A 19193-nucleotide genomic window follows, 5' to 3' on the forward strand; every position below is an offset into this window, starting at 1 on the left:
ATATACCTTTGACACCCAAGTGACATCTCACTAGAGATGTGCCTGAATGAATAGTCCTTCCCTCTGATGAGGAAACATCACTGACACCGTCATCAAATTCAACCTTCACTTCCTTGGCCTTCTTGATAGACCTGGGTCATTGTTTCCTCACCCATAAACAAATAGCAAATAATCATGGCTGTCTCCATAAGGTTATTTCATATAATGAAGGCCATATATCCATCCATTCATTCATTCATTCATTCATTCATTCATTTGATTTGTTATGAAATATTGAGTCTGCTAATGTTCTGAAACAAAGAAGGTCTAAATTCCAATCTCTGCATTTAAGAAACTGATGACTCAGTAAGAGGGAAGTCAGTCAATGAGTAGAATTTACGCTGGCAAGGAAAAACAAAAGCAGGTACTAGAAAAGAATACTGAAGGGGGAAACAGTTAGGGAAGGCTTCGTGAATGAGATGCCCACTAAACTGAGGTGAGTCTCAAGACAGAAAGTTTAGAAAGTAGACGTAGAATATAGCTAGCCATGTAAGTCATGAGTGACATTTCTAGTACCAAGAGCAGCATTGTGAAGGCAGTAGGCATGAATTACTACTTCTTGACTTTTCACGGATATAACTACAAGAAGTTAAGACTAGCTAGAATGAAGGATGGGAGGAGGAGGGTGGGATTATAAAGCTATGGAGGAACAATGCAGATCGGAAGTGACTAACTTAGACACCAGTACCATTAGAAAAGGGATAGGAAATACAGATGGCAGTATTTAGACAGTAGAATTAATAAAAGTGGAGAATGAATAAGGTTGCAAGAAGAGGATCTAGAGAAGGGTCAGGTAGGAAACCAAGGAAATATAGTTTCATGGTGCTTCAGGAATATTTCCCATAAGGAGCCAGGGAGGCAAGCAGCCAGAGTTGTCTAATGACAAGTTATCTACAGTAGGGTTGGGATTGTGCTGTGGCAAATCTGAGAGCACCTAAAGCATGTGGATAGTGGGGATGCTGAAATAAAGGAGGAGTGTTGAAAAGATGACTCAAGGGGGAGTGTGTGGATGAGGAGAGGCGCTCTAAGGCAGCTTCTAGTGAATGTGATCTAACCAACCAGCAGGATATGACTCTTGCAAATAAGTCTGAAAAGGAAAAGCCAGAAATGTAGAAGTGGATTCTAGGAAAGAGCTATGTAGAGGAGGTTCAAGATGTTCTTGATCAACGATATTGGTTCTTATTGAGAAGACAGTGAGTGGTTTAAGTACTGAAAAGTGGCACTTGGGAAAGAGATTAATGTGTGTCTTCGGGGAGTTATTACAGTTGTTGGGGAAGTGAGAGATAATGTATAAATTGATTTTTTATAAGTTTAACCCACATAAGGAAGTGGTGAGTGATTACAGCAGTGAGTTATGGATAAGAGGAGGTTGAAGGACTTTTTTTAAGTGGAGAGATCTCAACATGTCTCTTGAGCCTAAATGAAAGTTCCAGTGAAGAGGGAAATACTAAAAAGGAAGATGAAAAAGAATCTTGCAAGAATCGTTAGTGTCCTAAGTAGGGTGTGTGACCTTAATAATAAACGAATCCACATTGCCATGTAATCCCTCCAGCTAGCAATCCTCAGCAGCTCTAGTATCGAAGTGGAGGAATTTTAGGGTTGCACTATGTCAGGTAAAGCTTTGTCAGACAACTCCTAGAGGAATTCATGTTGTGAGAGTTCCTAGGCCTGTAGAGTAGGAGCCATTTACATGATGCACCATACAATGTAGGCCGGGGGAGGTGTTGAAATGGACTTAAACTAGAGAGAGCCAGAGAATGGAGGTTTTGTTGACATTAGTATAGAAATGACATAGGAGAATTAGAAGGTTGGTAAAATGGGAGGCTGAGCTTAGAGTATAAGAAAACAGAATTTACTATTTCAGAGAAAAGGTCATTCTGGATAATTAAAGCACCTGGAGTACTTGGGGTTCTCCACCCTAGCTATACATTTTCTCTGGGGTTTGTACAATCATTTGACTGACAGTCAGTTTTAAGTAGACACCAGATACTGAAATTTTATATAATTCTCTGTGGTATTCTGGTAAATTTTGTCTGAAAATCAATCATTCTTTTAAAAGATGGTGTAAGGGAAGAACATGAAGAAATTACTCACTTAGATATTTTGTTTCAGAGTAATGTCATTGTAGAGATTAGAAAGGAAAACTGAAAGCCAGGATCTTCATAGGACACAGGGACAAGTGGCAATCACCTCAAAAGGAGGGTAATTTGTAGGCAAGTACAGAAGTACCGACGTCAAATAAACAATTTGGAATAAATTGGAATAAAGTATAACTTCCCCATTCTGACAGGTAGAAAGGACTTGGGATAGAGAAGAATTAACAGCTTCTACTAGGATATCTGAGGAAGCATTCACCCTCATCAGATAATTGACAACGCACACATCTAGGGTAGGGCTAATATTATCTCATTTTTAATATAAATCTCCCAGATAACAGTGATTACAGAGAAATTTGAGAACCTGTGGCAAGAAATGATGAGAGCATTTAATGAATAGGTGTAATGTAGAAAAGAGGCTTTTTTTCTTAATGATATAAGCTTTAGCTCTAGAGAGAATATAGAATACTAGGATTAGGTATAGAAGGGATGATAGATTATTAGAGGGATTTTTGTTTCTTTATATGGCGATTGAATAGATATGGATGGCAATATATGAGATTTTTGGACAGTTTAGCTAACCCTAAGGTAGCAGGAAAAATGTAGTCATACTTAGAAGGTCTCCAAGCCAAATGACATTTGCAATTTGTGGTCCAGCCAGTAATCTGTGACTTCGTTCTTTTTTCTGGCAGAATATGGAAGCTGCATTTAGAAAGTCATGGGCACTTGGTTTTTTGTTCTCTTCAAATACCAACCTTGAACTAACCAGATTGAATGTAAGCCCAACAACCAAGTTAGGATGCGTTTTTGTACACATAACCAAGGTTCCCAGAATTTTTAGGGGAGATAAACTTGTTTTAGAATTCCCAAGAAATAAGTAAAACAAAAATCAGCTATCTAAGCTCCAAATTATTAGTTATTTCATTATTTAGTTATATTTAGTTATTCAATCACTAAATATTTGCTGAAGCCTAGCGCAAAAACTTTCTTTTTTCTTGAAAATGCCACCAAGCCATCAGTTACGTGGCTACTACAAGCTTAGGTACATGGATATAGTGAGAATTAGGTTCAGATACTAGTTTTGACTTTTGCCAGCTGTGTATAGCTGGGTGTATAGTTTGAACGAGATAGCTCTGGAATTACTTTGGTCATGGTGAGTCTTCCATAAAGGATGGTTATTGAATATTCAGGCACAAGACAGGTGCTAGAGAATGTAAGAGTTAAGATAAGGTCTGCTGTCCAGTGTTTTGAGTTTTAGCTAGAGAGATAGATAAAAAACGAATAATAATCCAGTATTGGTTAAGTGCTAAGCTTAGACTATATACGAGGTGGTTCTGTGAAACCATAAAACAAGGAACATTGAACTTTGCAGGGGGAGAATAGTATAAGGTTTGCCATGGAGAGTTTTCAAGAATGAGGATTCCTGAAGTGCTGATGCCCAAATTTTGTGAGGATCTGAGTTTGATCTCCAGTACTGTAAATTAAAATAAAATAAAAAGAGGAGAAACCAAATGGGAGTAATCCACACAGAGCTGGCAGGAGAAGGTAAGAAATCAATGTTCCAAACCATAGCTTAGCATAAATAAAAGCTTGGAGGCAAGAGAAAACACATCTATTTAGGAAGCATAAAATGAATGTGGATATTGTGTTCCATGGCAACAATAGAAGCTGGGTAAGTAAACTGTGACCAGGTCATGCACATATTAGATATCATGTTCTGGAGCATGCATTGTATTTTATTTTTCAGAGCTGAGGACTGAACCCAGGGCCTTCACTCTACCACTGAGATAAATCCTCAACCCCAAGAGCATGCATTTTAACACATAAGTAATGAGAGGAGTATTTAAATGATCTTAAAGGCAAGAACAGGACCTGGCCACAGAAGAGAGAAATGAGTCAGAGGGTACAAAACTCGAGGCAGTGAGCCAAGAGGGAAATACTGATGCCTTGGATAAAGATAGTGACTTCTAAAAATAAAGAAGATAGATTTAAGACAGTTTCAGAAGCTAAACCAATAATACAGAAATATAGTAAAAATCTAAGATGACCCCCAAATTGTTGGTTTTGTCATCTGGGCCAATGTAAGATTACTTAGTAGTTATTTGGGTACATTATGATTTGAATATACAACTTCTTTTTTAAATTTTTTTGTTGAAAATAGATTTTTTCATAGAATATATTATGATTATAGTTTCTTCTCCTCCTCCCCACCCCCCAGTTCCTTCCCCAATCTGGATCCACCCACCCCTTTGCTGTCTCTCTTAGAAGACAAACAGGTATCTAAGGAATAACAATCAAATAAGATAACTCTAAAACAAACAAATAATAATGTGACAAAACAACCAAACAAGAAAAAGCATAAATGCATACAACTCTTTTAAAGACTCAAATATCATTCTCTGTATGTCAGCATGTTTTGTATTTCCTAATTTTTGTATATTTTAGAATAATTTCTTTCAATAATCTATTGGAGATAGATAGTATAACCTCTTCTTTACTCTATTTCTTCCTAAAGAGGAATCGAAGACCATGCTCCTCCTCTAATCTGGGTGGTTACAGTGTTATTTTCCTGAGATAGGAAACTTTCCAGGGGAGGAGCAAAAGTTTGCGTTTCTTGCCTTTTTCACTTGGCGTCAGCAGAAGGCAAAAGATTGGCTATCAAGCAACCTTCTAGAGAGACACTTGGAGTAAAGTCTATACAGAGTTTTGCTCATGTGGAGTACTTACATCTAAGATGGTATGTTGTACATGTGCAGCCAGTAGAGAAGAGGGGAGAATTTGTTTCCTGGAAAAAAAGCCATGGATGAAGGTTGATAGGAAGATTGGGGGCATAAAATAGAGGTTCCCTAACTGGAATTGAGGGGAATTATGAACTTCTGAAAGTAGATGCAAAATTGTGTGTGTAGCTTTACTACATTTTGATGGGCAGATGTTCTATAAATTTCTTTTGATTTTTCAAGTGGAACATAGCCTATAGAGGGTATCAAGAGTTCGTTTCTATGACGTAAATGAAGCTACTTCTACAGGCTTCTGCATCCAACTGGAACACTCCCAAGGCCCTGAAGAGCCTTGATAAATTAGGAATTACGTATTTATAATTTTCTATTGTACTTTATTTACATAAAAGCCTCCTTTTGAAAGTGTGTTTAGTATTTGGTAATAGAATATCTTGATTCTATTCTATTACCAGAATAGATTAGGAAATTGCTTGACAAGGGTTTGTGTCTAAAGTGGAGTTATTCTAAAAGAAAAGACTTTGTATAGAGGAAAATTATAGGTCAGAGACTGCACTAAGGAAGGTAAACTAACAAACACAATGATAGACAAATAATAGTTGTTGTGTGAGGAAGAAAATCAGAGCATACTGTCAAGGAAATGAAGAGACATGAGGTTAGCCATATCCAGGAAGGATGAACAATCAGAAAAGTGGAAAACGAAGACAAAGTCCACAGGAATTGCTTCAGTGGAACAAGAACAATGGGAAACTGTTCCATTTGCCTCTCTGGGCAAATAGAAATGATAGTTGACCAAGTATAAATGGCCACTATGGTATACAAACCTGCAGAGGAATTGGGACTAACAGTTGAGAGGTCTCAAGTCACTTTTCAGCAAGGATAATATCAATTACTGAAATGAGCTTGCTTTAAACAATGACATCTTTGCTGAGGTCAAGACGTATGGCACATATATTCCTGAAAATACTGAATCTTACATTTTAAACAAGTTTGCTGTCTTTTTATTCTATAAATGTTTTGATGAGCTACTAAATACAGCTTATGAAAACCAAAACTATACCTCAAATAAATGCATGTTAACATTTTGTCTTTAGCCAATAAGAAGAAAGAGAAAGAACGCCCAGAGATCTCTCTTCCTTCAGACTTTGAACATACGATTCATGTGGGGTTTGATGCAGTCACCGGGGAATTCACTGTAAGTAAACTGCTTATTTTGTTTTGTAAGCCATGAAAAAAAAAAAGCTATTTCCTTTACGAAAATAGGTTTCAAGTAAGAATTGCTGTATTCCAAAATGTTAGACTGGAGATGAACATTTCCTGGATAGTCAAACATAGAAGTAGAAAGTGGGCAACAACATTGACAAAATTATTCTATCCATCTTATAAAAGTGTCTGATCACCCTATAATTTCAACGTATTTGAAACGTAGCTATAGTAAGGAGACCCTGCCTGAACCTGTTCTTTAATCATGTGGAGCTGATCAGATAATAATTTATTCAACTTGGCCAGTGAAGGCAGTTCATCTGAATAATTCAGGATCCTGAATTACACAGATAACTACACTAACCAAAAGTCTCTGTAAAATTTGCCTGTTACACTTTTGATTTTAAAAACATAGATTATTTTTAAGATTATTAATAGGTTTATTTTGTAGACATTCAAAAGTACAAGCCCCATGTTTCAGGAAGAAATATTAATAATTGTATATCACATATGTATTAGTAGTTATGTGATTACATACACATTATATATGAATCATCTATAATGATTGTCAACATGAATTTTCTGGATATAACATAGGTCCAAAATCTATTCCCTTTTTGGAAAATTGCAGTGCTAAAATAGAACAAACTCTCAGATATATGCCTTTTAATTCCTCTAAAGAAATTATGTGGCACTCCCTTTATTAAATGGGTGATAGGAGAGATGTTGCTAGAAACATGACCTCATATTTCAGCTAATTTTTTCTACACTAGAAAACAACTCAATCAACAAGTGCATTCTGAAACAATAAGGAGCTTCAAATTAACTTAGAAAATTAAATCTTTGATAAAATTACAATAATTCTTGTTTTACTAAGCTAGAAAAAATATCAATATTGAAGTGTCAAATTCCCTGTCCCGTAGCATAATGGTCAGTGAATGGACTGTGTCGTGTGGTTAGGTAGAGGTAAAGAAGCAAGTCCATTTCATTTGGAGAACTAAGCTGCACCACTGAATTGGCAGCCACATTATTTTATTTGTTCAATTCTGGAAGGAAGTAGTGAAAGAGTGAAGTAGACACAAAGTAAATGTCTTGGCATCATAAATTAGTGTAGGCTGATTATTCTGTTCTCAGTAGCAAGCAGAAAAAAAAATGAGACTGCTAAAACTGAGACAGATACAATTTAATGGATTTTGTTACTGAGTCAAAGACATTACTTAAACGCCATTTAGTTTGAGCCTGGCTTTTATTTCATTGGCTACATCTTGAAATTACAAACTGATTATCAATACTACGACCACCATCTTTCCCACTGGATAAAAGTTGTTTTTATAATCTGACCATTATGTGTTTTAAAAAACATCCAATGAGATTCTAACTAATTTTCTGATATTTGAAACAGGAAAAGCCCTCAAACTTTATAGTTTTGTCTAATAATTCATCTCTTTTATTTTAAGAGCTTCATTTTTTAGTCCCTCCTCTTAGTTTGGTTGCTGTTATGCCATGCTTTCTTGTTCTTTTTCTGTTTTGGTTCAGCTGTGACTATTTTCTCATCTAGCATTCTGGCTCACTTCCACTTGTTTTATTTCTTTCTGCCTATTTGACAGCTTTTGCCACGTTTTCCCCATCTTTAGTCTTTCTTTAGTCTTTCTGGGTTCTGAATGGAAATAAAGGGAAACTAAATCACCACCATCTTGCTGACTGCATCACCAGCCATCTCCATTGTGGTCTGAATTAGAACCCAGTGGACCAATCAGACAAGAGTGAGGTGGAACATATGATAGACAACCTGTCTAGTCCTGATGCAACAAAACCAAACAACATCTTATTTGAAATGAAATCGCTGTTTGCAGTCAACTAAAAGGAATTCATTGCCCTTGTAGACAGATCCAGAGCAAATACTGTTTTCATCTTGATGATCTTGCAGCTACTAGTACATACATTTTTAAATGATCATAAATTCTACCTTCTTTATTATCTTAACCTATGACTTATGATTAATATTCTAGTATATTTAACTTTTAAACCACCAAAGGTAATAAGTCTTTAACACTTCTATTGGTAGGATTTAGAACTGGGTCTCAATTACTGTAGGTACCATTAGGTCATTGTTGGGGCAAATCATATTGTGAAATTTGATTATTGTGGTTGTGGAATTTGAATTTTGAGCAATTTGCTGAACTGTAGACCAGTTGTTTTACAAGAGCCTGCTTTTTTGAATAATTGAACACTAGTTTGATATGTTGCTTGGTGATTACCCTAATGGCTAATTGGCTCATATAACCTAGTATACCTGGGCATATACTTGGACCCTAAAGCTAAAATTAGGATGGGAGGTGATATTTGGGTTATTAAATTATTACAAGTCCTTACCCATTATATTGCCATTTTTGTCCCAAATACTTCAGAACTCCCCTTTCCAGACCTCTAGACCTGTGACGGTCGCTTCAAGTCAATCAGAGGGAAAAATGGTATGAGTGATATAAATTATCATTTCTTATGATAAGATAAATGCTTGGCCTGTTATATCATGCTGCCATTCTCCTGGGCTACACTGGACACCCCCAGCTTGATGTACACTTACTTGTTATTGTATATATACAGGCATCAATATGTGCTCCTGCTTCTGATGCTTAGACTCTAGGTCTTCATTAGCTGTCTAACTTTTAGATTAGTTCCTCAATTTGGAGTAATGAGATGACTCTCTGATTATGTGCCATTGTGGCATGTGCTCAAATTATAGTAAACAGGTCTCATTGATAAACTGGTTTGTCTCATCTTAGAAAAGAGAAATTATGTCAGCAGTGTAGTCATGTGGTAAGTAGAGTTATCTGGAGGAACTTCAACTGGCAGCATTTTTTTCTGCTGTCTAGTGATGATCACACAACTATTTATTACAAAAGTTTAGAAGTGCCACGGGAATATATACTGCCTACAAATATTCTAATGATTCATGCCAGTGAAGTCTGCTTTAGTGGTTATGTGCAATGCATACCTGGATTTGTAACACTTAATAACTCCTTTGGCCATTACAGTATTAACAAAATGCTATTAATTGCACTTAGAATCAGAACTGGGATCATGCATGGGCTCCTGAGTTCCAATTTTTGGCTTAAGGCTTTAGCATCAAACTGTGTGATGAATGCATGTAAAAGTGTTGTTTCACTGTGCTTGGAGTAACCATAAATGCCAGGGATCAAGGACATATATCCCAAATCAAAGCAGTTGGGTCAAAGCATGTTTCTTCAGCATTTGAGATATCATAAATTAGACAAGTCTGTTAATTTGTTTCTGATATTTGTGGGAAGTTGGGTTTGGGAATTATATCATTAAGTGGAAATTATTCATGCAAGATTTGAAATGAAATGTTTTCCCTTTCCCTGATATAAATGTGTCTTAAACTTAAGCATTGTGTCTGGCTGTGGCTTTAGTCTAATTTTCTCTAAGACACCCATGACTTTAGCCATAAAATGCAGAAGAATAATGGCAATTTTTTTAAAAAGTTCAATATTATTATATAGCCATCCCTTGAATTTTAGTCACATAGATATGTACAATGTGAAATGGAAATTTAGTTAACCAGAATTGGGAACTGAAATTTGTAAGTTCATCCCATGACCATTGGCTGTGATTACCCAGTTACAAAAGCAACTTACAAATGATTGATGAAGCTTTTCATAATGCCATCCTTTGTCCCTCCAAATCTTTGTTGCTTCTTTTTTGTAATTTCCCCAATTGCTTAATGGTAATTCTTACTATTTATGGAGGAAGCATCTGGCCTAAAGTGGAATTAATTATATATCCAAACTTTGGGACACTATTGTTTTCTCTGTTCTCTTAAATATGTTGTCCTATAGCCTGTTCTGTCCCTGGTTTAAGTAATACCTCCCTATTTCCATAACCACCCCACTTTAAAAGGGAACCCCCCATTCAGACCCATTGATTTCATCTCTTCCCACCTTCTAAGTTGTCCCACATTCTATTTTAACTTTCTTTTCTTTCTTTATTTACGTCCATTACAGCCAGATCTCTATGGCTCACAGATGTGCCCAGGGAAGCTCCCAGAGGTGCGTCACAGGCCCAAAAGAAGCTTGCATCAAAGTGCTTCTTTGAGATGTCATAGCACTGCAGTAGCAGGTTCATGTGTGTGCAGTAGAGTCGTTGCTTGGCTTATCTCACATTTTTGTTGTCATTCCCAAACTCTGGAGGCCCATGTCACACATTGTCTTGCCGAGACTTCATGGGACAAAGCCATAAAAATTGTGTCTGGATGCACTTCAGCAATAGTGTATCAGTTTCTCTCTCTGAGCTATTCTTGGGGGTTGGATAATTATAAAATGGGGGCATCTGCAGGTTGAACATGCAGGAAAGAGTACTCTCAAATGCTCGGTGTAAAGCTAACCTCTCTGTAATTTTAAATAATTCTTGGTTAGATTTCTAAATATTCCCCACCTCTGTGCTCTAAATGCTTCGTATTATTCATTACAAATTCTCTCAAGGCTTTGGTATGGTTTTACAGTCCCCAGCTTCTATGTGGCCAATGAATGAAGTAGAGAGGAAGAAAGAGGGGGAGGAGAGGAGGAAGGCTTGCCCTGGAGAAAGCTGCACGAAAAATACCCAAAGCAGCATAAGTGCTACTGTCTAGTGTTTCAGTGGCAATTGCTCCTCCACAATTCTAATTTTTCTCCTCTCAATTTGATGTTATCATAAAGCCCTAGAACCCCTAAATTATATTTTATAAACAGAAAATATAAGCCAACCAAGGGTAGGGCTTTCCTTTTATTTGAAAGGATATTCTGGTTAAAACACACCCAAAAAGAGCTCTAGTCATTAAAAAAAAATAAAAACAAAACAAAACAAAACAAAAGTTGATCTGCATATTACTATACTGTGCACAAATTTAGAGAAGTCTTGCTATGTCTGCCCTGAGTCACCAGAAAAAAAAAAATTAAGCTAAGCTGTAAACATCATTTCATGGATGAGCAGAGTCAATATGGAGGTGATTTCCATGTGCTTTTTTTTTTTTAATCACAATCATACTATCACCCACCCTTTTTAAGTTGGATCCTAGTTTTACCTATGTGTTTTGATTAAGGAAGAGAATGATTGCATTATTAAGTTACTAACGTTAAATCTAGAATGTAACTTCAGTTTCCCAAGTGTAATCCTACAGGTAGCATGGGCTTCTTGGTGAAGAACTTTACTGGAACATGCACATGCTCCTGATATGTTCTGAGCAGCCATTTTTCCCTTTGGTTGTCCACAGGGAATTCCTGAGCAATGGGCACGATTACTCCAAACTTCCAACATAACCAAATTGGAACAGAAGAAGAACCCACAAGCAGTTCTCGACGTTCTCAAATTTTATGACTCCAAAGAAACAGTCAACAATCAGAAATACATGAGCTTTACATCAGGAGGTAAGGGAAATTATATGGAATTGAAGAGTGAAGAATAAATCCCAGTTCTCAGAGCTTCATGATGAGGCCAAAATATCTATACAATACTGAAGTCAGCTTCAGTTTTCTGCAAATGGCTTCAGTGTAAGTCAGCCAGCAGATGGGGTGGGAATTTGATATTCATGTTAGAAGCTTTGTTTTAGTTCAATGTCGTTATAGTACAAACCAGGAAAATGTTCAGTGGAGCAGTGATGGTTTGATTGAATCAGCAATCACTGTTTTAGCTCGCCACTAGTATGGGTCTAGTCCGTCATTTAGTATCAGGCCTTGGATATTATAGTCATGAAGTAAGATTATATGGATGAACAATGATCGCTAGAAATTTATTTTGTCCCTTAGATTAAGTGATCTGTTTCACGACAATACAGAACAATTGTTGTGCTTGGTAGGTTAATCTTATTGGGTCCCCCACTTGGGGGATAAAGGAAGCCATTCATGTTACTATTTGTAGATACTGAAATACAATTGTTAATACCAAATTGTGACTTCATTTGCTGGTGTATACATAACTATGTTAACCCAAATTGTGATTTCATTTACTTTTATGTACATATTTCATTTACCATTTTATATTTAATATTTTATCATTTTTCATTTTGTTTATCACTTTATTTTTTGAGAAAAGTCATCTGTGTTGATTTTATAGGGGAAACCATTTAGCATATAGAGAAAGGAAGAAATATAACATTACTCCTGTTGAAATGAGGCTTTCATTAAGATTTGAAAAGTGACTTGCTAAGAAATATGGTTAGGCCTAATATGAGCCATTTTAAAGAGAGAAACATGCAATTTATCATAGATTTATGCTGAAATTTCCTTTTCATCAAAGATAAGCAGTTTTTTAGGTAGGATTTATGAAATAAAAGTGACTTCTTTCTTCTGACTTTTCAGATAAAAGTGCCCATGGATATATAGCAGCACATCAGTCGGTAAGTGAAAGATTAAAAATTGTTTCTCATGATCATTGTAACCTAAGATCTAACAATATAATTGCTTGTATTTGGTTTCATATGTCCAACTATTAGACATAAATTTTAAAAGCAGTTTTAAAGGAATAATTTAGAAACATAAACATTTATTTTATCCCTTTTAATATATATTTAATATATATCTATACATATCTATTTTATCTATTATTAAAAGAACCATGGGTTTCAGTAAATTCATACACCACTGTTATTATCACTATAATCAGTTTTCTGTTCTAAAAATATATAACATTCATTATCACAAGTTGTATAGAACTCACAGATTTTGCAAAATTATTTTATAGGAAAATATTTGACTACATTGTGATATTTGTGGAAATACTACACTACCACTGTACTTCCAGATAAAACTTCAAATGAACTATAATTCTCATAATCAAAATATTCACTATTTACAACAATCCATTTTTGGAAAAGACAGACCAAGCATATAGTCTTCTAAGTTATAGTCCAATACTAGGTAGTCATGTGTGTATACATAGTAATAGTGACAGGATGTTCATGTTAGGAAAGACCTTGCCAACTCCTTTGTTTACACTTTCATCTTTTAGAAGGGAACTAAAGATGAGAATATGCTCCAGAGCTCTTTCAGCAGTTCCTTAAGAAGTCATCACAAATGCCTATGTTTGTTGTTGGTTGTTTTTGCTCTTTGTCTCTTTGAGGGCCCTTTTGGGAGACTCACCACCCAGCTCCCAAATAAATCACATACAGAGGCTTATTCTTAATTATAAATGCCCAGCCTAAGCTTGGCTTGTTTCTAGCCAGCTTTTCTTAAATTACCCGTCAGTCTTTTGCCTCTGGGCTTTTACCTTTCTCTATTTCTTATACCTTTCTTTCTTATTCCATTGCTGGTTGTGTAGATGAGTGGCTGGCCCCTGATGTCCTCCTCCTCTCACTCTTAGCTCTCTCTTCTTCTCCAAGATTTCTCCTTCTATTAATTCTTTTTGCCTACTAGCCCCGTCTATCCTTTCTCCTGCTTCACCATTGGCAATTCACTTCTTTATTAGATCATCAAGTGTTTTAGACAGGCAAAGTAACTCAGATTCACAGAATTGAACAAATGCAAGATAAACAAAAGTAACACACCTTAAAATAATATTCTACAGCACATACTTATTCCTCCTTAGTGAAAATATTATTTCTGGTTTACTCAGATTGAGGAAGAAATAGTAAATGCTACTTAAATGGTATGAAATCTCATAGCCAAGGCCACTTGGGTCAGACATTAGAAAATCAAGGTTATAGCATTCTGATAGAAGAAAATTTTGAACATGTTATAATGTGGTAAATACTAAGGACCTGGAAAAAACAGTAATAAGAAGACAAATATTGCATGATTCCAAAAACCATGAGAATTACATAGAGAAGTTACATTTGTATTGGAAGAAAGTAAGATGATTGCCAGGATCTGGGGCCAAAGAGAAGGTTGAATTGTTTTAATTTAGAGAGATAAAAAGGTGCTGATTGAATATACAATAATGTGACTGTTAACACTACTTAAATACATACCTTAAATTGATTGATATTTCATGGACGATTAAAAATAAAATGAAGACGGGGGTAGGGGTATAACTAGTGTTTGTATGTATGCTTAATGTATATAGATCCTTGGTTCAATCTTTAACACATACACACACAAACATGTTCACATGCACACAGGCACACACACACACACACACACACACACACACACACACACACACACACCAAAAACCAACCAAACATACCAAACATACAAACAAAAAAGTAGAACAAAAAAGAAAGAAATTCAAAAGAGGTAAAGATGTGAGCAGAGTCTTTAATCTTACTCCTCTACTTACAGACTGTGTGTATTTGTGAAAGTAATTTAGCTTTTTCAGGCCTCTTTTTCTTCTGAGCTTCTCTTTACTCAACATTAAATAAGTATGATAACAATATCTACCTCCTAGGACCTGTGTGAATATTATATATGATAATGAATATATTATACTATACTATGCAGCATATGCTCTGCATTCAATATAAGCTAATATTATTATTACTATTGTTTGTAGATGTCAGCACCAGTAAAAAATTCATTCTCTCTACATAAGAGACTTGTAGGTGACCATATTTGTGTTTTGCTCATATTCCCTCAATCAGAACAAAATGTGGCTCTTACATCTGATCAGTCATTTCTTTCTTTGACATGGTGGCTTCCTGAGCCACAACAAAAATAACAAAAACAGAAAAGAAATTAACAAGTAGGAAAGAATGGAAACAGCCTACATTCAACACCTACTTTGCCTCAGTTAAATTAATCTTATATCTGTGGTAAAGACATAGATCTCTTAAAATATTTTTATTCTTTGAGAATTTCATACAATGGATTTTGACCATACTTACCTCCATATTTAACTCTATTTAACTCTTCCAAGATCCAGTTCCATGTCCATACATTCTTAATTCATGTTTGAAATTTAATAACCCTTTGATTGACTCGAATTTGTGTAACCCATATACTCCTGGGTATGGACCATCCACTGGAGCATGGTTGACCTTAGGAGCCACACCCTTAAAGAAAACTGACTTTCCCTCTCCCAGAAGCTACCAACTCTCTGTAGCTCCTCAGTTGGAGATGTGAGTTCATGAATCCCTTTTCATCCATGCTAGACTATTGACTGGCTTGATCTTGTACAGGTCTTATGCAGATAACCACAACTACTGTGAGTTCATGAGTGCATCAGTTCTGTCATGTCCAGATGACACTGTTGTGCTCTGGTCCTCCCTGACCTCTGACTCTTAAAATTCTTCTACCCCCTCTTCTATAAAGGTCCCTGAGTCTTGGCAAGGGGGCAGGGTGTACAGATGTCTCATTTGTAACTGAGCACCCACTGATACTTATTCTCAGCACTTTGACCAGTTGTGAGTGAAAATAGTTCTTATGTTTCAGGTATGTTATTAATGATGGCTTGCTAGGATTATGTGTATGCTGCATTTTACTTTTTCTTGAGATATAAACTTTTCTTTTGAGATTCTTTCTATTGTTTTTTTTATAAAATTGAAACTAAGTCTGTGTAACCATGAAATATTCTCTTAAATTAGAAAATAATATGATCTGCTCTATGGAAATCAAAATAATTACATATTCACTTATTTAGCATGTGTTTGTCAAATGCCTTCTATATGAACCTCACAAGGTTTGGAGATCATTCTTTTAGGGGAAAATAAGTATAACCAAAAAGATTTATAATACCATGTGGATGGTATTATGTACTATTACATGTATCCATTTGCTATGTAAATTCATGGGAAAGACATTGTGTTGATATGGAGAGGCTAAAGGAAGCAAGCCTTTGTTTTCAAATGTTTACACTTAGTGTTTCATAGCAAATAGATATGTGATGCATATTTGATGGATGTTGACTTAAAAATATATCATATGAAAAGTGGCATTTCAGTTAGGTTTTTTTTTTGGCTTTTTGAGACAGGATTTCTCTGTAGCTTTGGAGGCTGTCCTGGAACTCGCTTTGTAGACCAGGCTGGCCTCGAACCCACAGAGATCCACCTGCCTCTGCCTCCCGAGTGCTGGGATTAAAGGTGTGCGCCACCACCGCCTGGTGTCAGTTAGATTTTGAATAGCATATGAGAGTTGGGTCTTTGAAGATGGTGGTGAGCATTCTATAAAAAAAGAAAAGCAAGAGAAAGATCATGTTGATAAAGAGAGCAAGGGAGTAAGGGATATGGGCTTGAATGATGATTATGCAACAGAATCAATCACAAAGCTTAGCCTTGAAAGTTAAATTGGTGCCAAATCACAGAGATCCTTACATGGAATTCTAAGTAATCTAGCTTTTCCAGTATGCAGTAGGAAGTCCTTCAAGTGTTTTGGAGCAGTGCAATTAGGTGCTTAAAGCTTATGCTTTAATGAAGAGTAATTTAATAGCAAATGTCCAACATTAATTAAGAACAGAAGGTAAGAGTAGATGAAGTGTGACTAGTTAGAGAAAAATGTGTGTTTCCAGGCCAGCAATAATGAGGGCCCAAAGTGAGTTAGTGGCAAGAGGAATGAACACTAGCTTTGAATTCTCAACATGTTTATTATTAGGACATGGAAGGAAAGGATGAGGAACAAAAGACAAACATCACATGCTCTTTTCATATGAAAAATCTAGATTTAAAAAGATAATAATGTACACAGAAGACTGTTTAGGAAGAAAAAGAGGAAGAAGGGAAGGACAATAAAATATTGGATATGAATATATACACTGTGCATGACATGCATGTATGAAAATGTTAAATGAAACGCAGTATCTTGTATAATTGATATATGCGAATATAAATCTTAAGAGTTATTATGTGCTTAAAATAGTATATGGGTAGATAAAAAGACTAAGACATTATTTGAGAGAGAAGCAGATATCTTTTGAAAGATTTTGGGGTTCCTATTAGACAATTTGACTTTGAAAGGCTGATAACTCAAGAAGCAGGAATTGATTGTATGTGTGCTTAAGGCAAAGTTCCTGTTGATTGAATAAACTGAATTGTACCCTTAAATTCAATGAGGTTCAACTTCAATGGCACTTTGTCACTTAGGAATGGAAAACTGTGTTTTTATTATGGTTCTAGAGAAAGTGTATACTTCACCGTGTCCATTATGTATATACTTGGTTATCAAATGGGATCTGAATTTTTGAACTGGAACTAAATACTCTAAATACAGGCTCAATCGATTACAAGGTTTGGCATCCTTTAGTAGCCTGGGTAGGAAATAAAATATAGGTACTGTTGTCATCTCTAGTTTTAAACTGATTTCTATGTATTATTGAGTATTGAATCCAGTGACAACTCCTATAGTCTCATGTACTTTACAGCTCACCTTTGTTTGTATGAGTGTCTGAGGTGTACAGTTATAAGCACATTCATGTATACATGTACACAGTGTGCATGTGTGTAGAGGCAAGAGGTCCATGCCAGGCAAATGTAGTGACCCAAGGTTCACCTTACTTTTTGACACAGAATCCCTCACTGAATCTGTAGATGTTCATTTCAGCTATATTGGCTGGCCAGTGAGTTTCAGGGTCTTCCTATTTCTGATTCCCCAATGTTGGGATTAACAGCATGTGCTCCATGTCAAGCTTTTTCCATTGATGCTAGAGATCTGACCTCAGACCCTCATGGTTTCATAGCAGGCACTTTACCAAAGAAGTCATCCCACTAATGCCAATTATCATTTTTTTTTATGTAGATGTATTCCAAATATTTTCAGGATCCTCACCTTTAATTTGCAGCCAAATTTTTTACTCTTATATTTTATTTTGATCACACTGTTAATAATTAAATGATATATTTATAAACCTGAGCTCCTATTCCAAGTAGGAGGTAAAAACAATACAAATGATATGATAAGCCACAATTAGTGCCTCGAGAACCCAGGTGTATAATTGACAGATTTCTCAGTTTGGATTATAATACAGGCTGATTCTTTTTGTCCATCTTGATCAGTGGCTCTTGCTTGAGTACGCAACAGAGTTGCCTAGGAATTCTGATAACATGCAGCTTCCAGGCCTGTGCTTCCAATAGGAATCTAGAATAAAACTCTGAAATCTACATTTTTAGCCTTTTATTCTTTGATTGAAAATAGATTTTTTTCATATGATATATTCTGAGTATGGTTTCCTGTCCCTAGGGTTCTCCCCACCTTCTTTCCCATCCAAATGCAAACCCCTTCCTTTTCTCTTTCAGTAGAAAACAAACGGGCATCTAAAAATAATAATAAAATAAGATTTAAAAACCCAAACAAAAAAGAATAGGACAAAACAAAGAGAAGCAAAAGCACTAGAAGCTGGGTAGTGGTGGCACATGCCTTTAATCCCAGCACTCAGGAGGAAGTGAGTTCGAGGCCAGCCTGGTTTACAAAGCGAGTTCCAGGACATCCATAACTGTTACACAGAGAAACCATGTCTCAAAAAACAAAAACAAACAAACAAAATCAAAATCAAAACAAAAAGCACTAGAAACAAATAGATGCAGAGACATACCAGTTTGCACACAGAGAAGTTCTTTGAAAACACAAAAGAGAAACCATAATATATATTTGAAAAGACTTGTAAGGTTAAAAAAAAAAAAAAGCCCTGACAAACCTTTATGAGGCAAAGACCCTCCAAAACTGCCATTGAGTATGTTTTGTTTTAGCTATCTACTGTTGTGCATGGAAGCTGCCCTTACGTGTGGTTTATATATTCAGTGAGACTCGTATGACAAAACTACTTCTTTTGCAAGTGGTTTTCAATTGTCCATACCTTCTGGGTTAGGGGTGGGAACTAATGTGCACTTTCCCTCTCAGCACGGGAACCCCATGCAAGCCTTGTACATGTTGCCATAATCCTTGTACATCAGTCCTGCTGTTTCTAGAAGGCCTTGTTTTCTTCGTGTGCTCCATCCCCTCTTACATTCTGCCTCCTCTTCTGCAGAGTTCCCTAAGCCCTGAGGGGAGGGATTTAATGAAGACATCTCATTTAGTACAGAATGTTCCAAAGCCTCTCACTCTCTGCACATTGTCCAGCTGTGGGCCTCTGTATTTGTTCCATCTGCCTCAGGCGATATCTTCTCTGATGATGGCTGTACGAGGCACTGATCTACGAGTATTGCAGAATGCCCTTAGGAGTCATTTGATTGCTACATACCTTTAGAAAAACAGGAGTATTTGGTTCT

General features: G+C 36.1%; 1 protein-coding gene across 10 annotated transcripts in view; it reads left to right on the plus strand.

Moving 5' to 3' along the window:
- The window catches only part of Pak3 (p21 (RAC1) activated kinase 3), a 275597-nt gene that overhangs the window by 201828 nt on the left and 54576 nt on the right, over positions 1-19193 (plus strand). For 7 of the 10 annotated variants that reach the window (XM_036174016.1, XM_036174019.1, XM_036174017.1 and 4 more), the window contains 5 exons: positions 5965-6065; positions 8482-8544; positions 10096-10140; positions 11340-11493; positions 12424-12461. In XM_036174016.1, the coding sequence (XP_036029909.1) occupies positions 5965-6065; positions 8482-8544; positions 10096-10140; positions 11340-11493; positions 12424-12461 (401 nt within the window). The remainder of the gene's footprint in view (positions 1-5964; positions 6066-8481; positions 8545-10095; positions 10141-11339; positions 11494-12423; positions 12462-19193) is intronic. The other 3 variants (XM_036174022.1, XM_036174023.1, XM_036174024.1) reach the window with 3 other exon arrangements.

This window comes from Onychomys torridus, chromosome X (genome assembly GCF_903995425.1).
Source record: "Onychomys torridus chromosome X, mOncTor1.1, whole genome shotgun sequence".
NCBI classification, from domain to species: Eukaryota; Metazoa; Chordata; class Mammalia; order Rodentia; family Cricetidae; genus Onychomys; species Onychomys torridus.